The sequence below is a fragment of the Seriola lalandi genome, unplaced genomic scaffold (genome assembly GCF_002814215.2).
Source record: "Seriola lalandi dorsalis isolate HSWRI2012SDOR001 ecotype SW California unplaced genomic scaffold, Sedor1 jcf7180002054694, whole genome shotgun sequence".
NCBI lineage: Eukaryota > Metazoa > Chordata > Actinopteri > Carangiformes > Carangidae > Seriola > Seriola lalandi.
The window spans coordinates 1,236,553-1,243,730 of NW_019525247.1; the positions used below are offsets into that span (position 1 = coordinate 1,236,553).

The window sequence follows — 7,178 nt, forward strand, 5'->3', positions numbered from 1 at the left end:
CCACCCCCTGCTCCTGCTGCTGCCTTGTCTGCTGAAGGGCCCAGTTGTCCATATCATCAGCCTTCCTGGTGTCTGTTGTCTGGCTGATGGCCACCGCTTCCACTGCTAACAATAAATTAAAGTGTCTTGTCTCAAAGACACTGACACATACATGATGTCTACTGGGACGTTTCAAACCTCCCAATGCCAAGTTCACGTCAGCAGCGGAGAAACTGAATTCTACAGTGTCTCCTGCAGCAACCAAGTCAACGCTGCAAACATGAAAAGGCTTTTAAGGCACATATACAGTACGTGTAATAAGGAACAACAGGCTACTACACAGCGGAACACACAAGCAACTTTATCTCAAATGCCTTTTCAAGGAGCCATGCTCCAGCACCTCCTAAAAATAGAGTGTTCCCTCAACTCACGGGGATCCCATGGTGCTCTGCAACATTCCTGGTGTGAACCATCTGCAGAGGCTGCAGGGGTGGGCAGGAGATCAAAACGCTCACATTACCAGAGCAGGAGTTCTTTGTGGTGGCCGGGCTGTTGACCTTGGGGACTTTCACTATCTTATGAGTAAACACATGAACACACTCCAAAAAATGGGAACGGGCTACCTCATGAGTCCTGTGGTTAGAATAACTGCTCTATACAGATGCCGAGTTAAAAAGGTGAATATATTGTCGTACAGGTTAAGAGTGGACCTGCTCAACTGGTGGTCAAGAGAACCAGTGTGAAGGGGTTCCTGCTAGGAAAGGAAATCATCTTGATGTCTTTTTTGGTGGTTTTGGACTATAGGGATCTACAGATCGGCTTCAGTATGCCAACGTATTGTGTCATAGTGAATGAATCAATGGACTTTGAATGAATTTTCCCCGCCTACAAAATCTTGGTGTTTATTTTGACCAGCAAGAGGGGGTAGATGTTCTGTAGTTGTAAAATGAAAAGAAAAATCAAAACATCTCCTACAAGTTCCATTTGAATTTGGCACATTAGCCTCTATGTTGCCTCCGTTAGCATGTGAAAGAAGCTACACACCAGAAATGTAATGAAAATCCTTCCATTTCCTCCATGCCCACAACTTCCATCAAATTTTAAGGCTCTTTTAATTCAGCGTAGATATTTTCAAAATTATTACCAAAGTGGAAACTGAAATAAATGTGAACATCACCAAACTAAATGTGCATGAATGTGATAATTTAGTTCAGAAAAGAAAACACACAACATTTTAAACATCTATAAAACAAAATGTGAGGCTTCTGAACACTGTATTCAGCCTAGATAATATGATTAACAACATGTGAAGCGTTTTTTAAGGGCCTGTTGACACCTGGCCTCACCTTTACACAGCCATTACTTCACCGCCTAAGAGTTTCCTGTCCGTCATCCCAACGGGAAACTCGCTCCATTATCTCACTCTTGTTAGACGCCAAGAAAAAGACATGAGCTGAGCTTATATAGGCCCAGTTCACTGAACACAACTCCTCTGGTGAAAACACAGGAACGGGGCAGAGAAGTGGCCGGTAGCGAAGTTGAATGATCTAACCTATATGACTATAAATACACACAGACCAGACATGAGCCTTCAAAGGCCTGACATCCACCTGTGCAGTCACACCTGCAACCTGACCTGAGCAGCATTTGATCTCTGACCTGAGGGTCAAGCATTACAGAAAGCTGACCTCTGACCTCCCTGACAAATGACACCAATGCAGCCGTGTCGGCTTGGCCCTTATAAAGACAAGGGCATGTCATAAAAAACAGAGAACCAAATTTACTCACTGAGAGACAGTGTTGGTCATATTTTGACATTAGAAACTTTAATATTGCTGGTGCCACAGCCACCAAAACTACTATTACTTATACTATTGATAATAGAAGTAACCAGAATAGTAACCAGACCATTATGAAATCAGTCTTAAATCTAAATAGTGGCCCAAAGTGAAGCAGGAAAGGGCAACTAGTGTGTTTTCTTCTGAATATGCTCTTTGTGCCGTTCCTGCGACAGATGAGTCAGTGAATATTCTTCCACGTGGATGACAAAGACCGCCAAACAGATAAGATCCCACGTTGTCACTGCAGCTGCCTCTACCAGAACACTCCCATAGTCGCCTCAAGACAAAACACTCAATACACAATCAGTGTAAATATCAAATGTTTCCTGTCTTCTCCATTTAAAACTCAAATAGGATCCTACACTAACCTACAGTATGCCACGTACTTTGTGTTCTTTTGGCCTAAATGATCTAAATGCCACTGCATAAAGACACATTTAAGGCAACAGTGTTCTTCTAACTTTGTGTCAGTTTGAGGAAGACTCTGTTCTGTATGAAAAATGACCATGCACGGAGCCAGGTTGATAAAGAAATGGTTTTCACATTTTGCTTATGCAAGAAATTGACACAGAGTCCCTGGCGAAAGGCAGACTGCAAGTCACGCCTAAATCCCTCCAGCCAAGTTACTACAGACATGCAGGGGACTTAATGGTAGTTTGTGCCCAATAACAGAGAAACAATATTCAAATATGGCTACAGGTGTCGGTTACTTTTTAATTATCGATTAATCTATCAATTATATTTTTCTAATAATAGTTGAAAATGCCAGAACAAAGTGAAAAATATGTGAAATTTACAATGACAAATGTTGATGTTTTCAAATAGCTTTCTTTGTCTAATTAATAGTGCAAAACTCAAAGGAGTTTGTATCCTGTCAATGACTTGCAATTTAACATTTGTTAACCCTAACTAATCTTTCTATGTTTAACCATTAAAATGTAATCAGTTCATCTTTGAGTCCAAGTGAAGGTTTGTACCAAATCTGAAGAAATACCCTGCAGGTGTTTCTCTGCTGGTGCGGAGGAATGAAAAAGAGAGACAGTCCATATGATGTAACAGACACTGTGATACAGCAGAAAATCATGAGTGCATGTGTCCGGGCATGTGTATACTGTAAATGTACGTGTGAAGGACACTTTGACAATGTAATATCTGAGCAGGAAAGCTGATTGGTGAGGAGCACAGCACACAGGCCATTTATTCCAACCCGGAGAGAGACAGCATGACTCATGAATAAAGCCTCTCTGTTGAAAGCATTGTGTCAGCTGTTTGAGCCGAGCTGGTGCAAAAACACTGGCATACTGCGTGTGTGTTAGTGTGAGCACGTGGCCTACGAGTGGGTGTGTCACCTGTGCATCCTCCCAGCAAACTTTACAAGCTTTGTCACGTTGTCATGGTTGTCATGGTTGTCATGGAGCACATGCTTCCCAGCTCCACTCAAAACACACTTACAGCCCTGCATTTAGAAACGGGTGCATAAACACAGGGTTAACACACGATCAGCTTTAACGAGGCTGTTGAGGACAAACACTGAGAGAAGGGGAAATATTTGTGGAGTGTTTACACTGACCAACACTGAGGGTCTTTTTACAGCCAACTGGGAGGCGTCAGTGGTGGAAAGGACATTTACTCAATGAGGAAGCCTAACTTGTACTTTACTTGAGTATTTCCATTTTATGCTACTTCATATTTCTACTTCCAGTTCCTCGGGAAGTACAATATTACGTCTTACTTTACTACTTATAGCTACTATTACTACTAGTAACTACTAGTTACTTCTTTACTACGACACAAAATTTCAACCGAAACCTAAAACACAACACACTGCCATAGATTAAACCATCTACAAACATCATCACAATTAGCTTCACCTCAGCAAGCTAGTGATAAAGAGCTAACGTCATGATGCTACTAGCCACTATTAGCTTCTGTGAGTCAATTAAAATATCTGGGGGTTTTAATTGCTCTTTAGGAAAAAGTGAAACGTTTCTCTGGGATTGACAAACCTGGTTCTAAGATAAATTAGCCAAATATACCAATACAAAAAAAAAAAAAAATTACAGCTCCCATGAAAGCTACTAGCCTGGCAGCGTTCGTACTTACAACAATTTTAACTTCATTTTATGTCTGTGATATCCACCAACATTCAACTCTGATGTCATTTCCCCACTATTTCAGCTTCCCTACAGACAAAGTAACAAAGTAGTGCTATTTGTTAAGTACTGCTCACCTTTAAGTTGTGGCTCGTTTCTAAGGTGATGAAGCCACATCGGAAACATCCGTTCAGAGGAGAAGCTGCAGTGCAGGCAGAGGTCAAGCTAAGCTAACAGGCTAGGCTATAAAAAACGTAGCTAAGCTAGCTTTCATTTCCAGGAGCAAAAGTTGTCCAAGTGTAACATTGAGTCTTTTCATCTTTACTAATTAACCGTTTAATTGACTGAGCAGCTCAGAGGCTAACACATGCTCTGGTGGTCGAACCGTCAAGCGCTTCAAAATGTAGATAAAGCTGCAGATAACGTGGGGGTGATATCGAGCCGCTTCTTCCTCTCCGGGTTATAAAATGTGAAATGTGTCCAAATGCTGCTTCAATAAAGATTGGGCAGGTTGAATTACTTTCTCCTTTCTCTTTTCCATCGCTTACGCCACAGAGGAATACCTGGGCATCTCTTGGACTGGTGAGCTAAAGTCATGTTGGGAAAAAATGGAAACCAGCACTTTACAAGACTGAAAAACTGGTGATACTAGGGGTGGGCGGATCGATTTAAATATCGATAGTATCGATACTAACGTTGGTATTGGGTATTGATCGATACTTGTGTGATGTGATCGATTCCTAAGTTTCGGTTTATCTTCTGTAGAACTGCAGGCATTTACAGAGTGACCGACTGGCCGCACAACACCGCCCTTCTCTCTCTTCACTCATGCTCAATTAGCTCCTCCCCTTTCCTCCGCTCCCCGGCCTCCACTGCTACACTCACTCACTCACCCACTCACTCACTCACCCACTCACTCACCCACTCACTCACTCACCCACCCACCTACTCACTCACTCACTCACCCACTCACTCACTCACCCACTCACTCACTCACTCACTCACTCACTCACCCACTCACTCACTCACTCACCCACTCACTCACTCACCCACTCACTCACTCACTCACTCAGTCACCCACTCACTCACTCACTCACTCACTCACCCACTCACTCACTCACCCACCCATTCACTCACTGCCTGTGGCTGCATGATGGCAGAGTGGAAAAGGAGCGCCGTTCGGAGCTTTTTTACAGCTACAAACCAAAAATGCATATTACCACCCCTAAAGGGAAATTTAAGTTTTAAGTTTTCTATTGGCCTAAACATTTCTGAGTTACTTAATAAAAGTATTTTTATTTGCCTGAAAACTTTGTCCTGTGTTTTGTTATCATCATAAACATGATTAATTAAAGGAAAACTTACAAAATAATTAAATAATCATGAAAATTCAAGTTTTCATTCAAATTTGCATATTGATGATACATTGCTCCCCCCTACACAAAAGTACATGGTGGTAGTAAAAAGTATTGGTATTGGTATCGGTATCGGCAATACTGGCCCTGTATTTACTTGGTATTGGATCGATACCAAATTTTGCAGTATCGCACAGCCCTAGGTGATACTTAACCTGCAACTGCCAAGAGTAAATAAAAAACATTTGTAATTTTCTAAAAAATGACCATGCCTGTCTGGACATACAATACTGTTGTGAACACTTTGAAAGGGGCCATTATATTCATTCATTCATTCATTCATTTGTCAATTCATTCATTCATTCATTCATTCATTCAACTATTTGCAGGATTTTGCAGGATGTTTACTAGTGATAGACATTCTTAAATGTGTTACTACATCACCTTGTGCTGTCAGTAGTGGTGCAAATAGTATTATTAGCCAAATTGTTTATGGATGTCGGTATGTTTTTTTTTTTCTTTTTCTAATCACGTTCATTCAATTACAGTAAAAACACAGTCACAGACAAAAATATACACAAGCATCATTAATCACATACTACACCCTTCAGTCACAAGCTTGTGTTTCACTCTCACTGTAAACTGAAAGTCACCGCAGGGATATCATGGGAACATTAACAGAAACATGGAGTCCCTCAGGGCATATACAATAGGTGCAAAGAAAATTAAAAGATGATAAAGTCCTAAGTCACGCTGTAAATCACTCTAAGACTATCATAGTGATTTCTTCTTAGTAACTGGCTCTCACCCGTTTGTATGCAGCCCAAATGGCTCAGTTCCCAGTGTGAGAGAGGCAGGCAGGGGACCAAGACAACAGTGTTGTTGCCAAGGATGTTGCAGGCAGTCTGCATATCAACCTGCAGCATAAGCATTGAGGCTGCTACCACAGGCTTGTTGTTGTCATTCACATTCACACAACAGCGCAGGAAGTGCTATGCACTTCTGAGGGGGTTACATAATAGAGGTCTGCTCAGCTGTAGGTAAAGCACCACTTTTACAGAAACACACACACACACACTGTAAACAGAAACACACCCATATGTCCTACAGCTTTTCAATGATTGTCATATTTCTAAGTGTGGAATTATTGTAGTTTATTGTCTGTTATTGTGGTTCAAGAGTAATTAATGTCTAGTTAAGATAGTAAAATGGTTAAAGGTTAGTTCTGGTTAACACAAGCACATGATTACCAACGAACAGACCACATACAGCTTCTGCTATTAAAGGTCATTATTACCTTTTTCCTCTGGCATTGTCACTCAGTTGTTTTCCCAGATGTGATATATTGTTATGTCCTTTAATGATAATACTTATAGATAATATCCAAAACAAATCTTTTCAGAGTCCTCTGATGGTGTTGCGACACATCCTCTGTACACTCTGCAGCTCTGGTGTAATACTAGATGAGAGCAGAGAGTGAGCGCTCTGTCCCTCACTATCTCTGGAATGAGCTGTAGGTCATATGACTCCCCATGGCTCTAGCTCTCTCTCTCTCTCTCTCTCTCTCTCTCTCTCTCTCTCTGACTTATTGCAGCTATCTGTTTTAAATAGAAGCATGTGCAGCTCAAAGAGAATGACACCTCCTCCTGGTAATCTGTCACTGAGCATGTCCCACTCCTCCCAGTCCGCACAACGCTCCACTTTGACAGCTCAGTCATAAACAAACCGGGGTCTCAATGGGTTTGAAATCTGTTTGACAGAAAGACCCCGTTCCCGCTTTGTGTTTTTAGCATCAGGGTACATTGTGCTTTACAGCAATGCAAACTTTCTGCTGACTGGCAAAGGCCCACTGTCATCAGTCGCTCTGTGACGGTGTGTGTCACACCACAGTCTCACTATTTGAAAATTGG

At 41.7% G+C, this 7,178-nt stretch overlaps 1 protein-coding gene across 1 annotated transcript in view; it reads right to left on the reverse strand.

Annotated features, from left to right (window-relative positions):
* ablim2 (actin binding LIM protein family, member 2) overlaps positions 1-6,777 on the reverse strand; it is a 70,984-nt gene extending 64,207 nt beyond the window's left edge. The window contains exon 1 of the mRNA XM_023423921.2: positions 6,566-6,777. Coding sequence (XP_023279689.1) covers positions 6,566-6,581 — 16 coding nt within the window. The 5' untranslated portion in view covers positions 6,582-6,777. The remainder of the gene's footprint in view (positions 1-6,565) is intronic.
* Between the last annotated feature and the right edge of the window lie 401 nt (positions 6,778-7,178).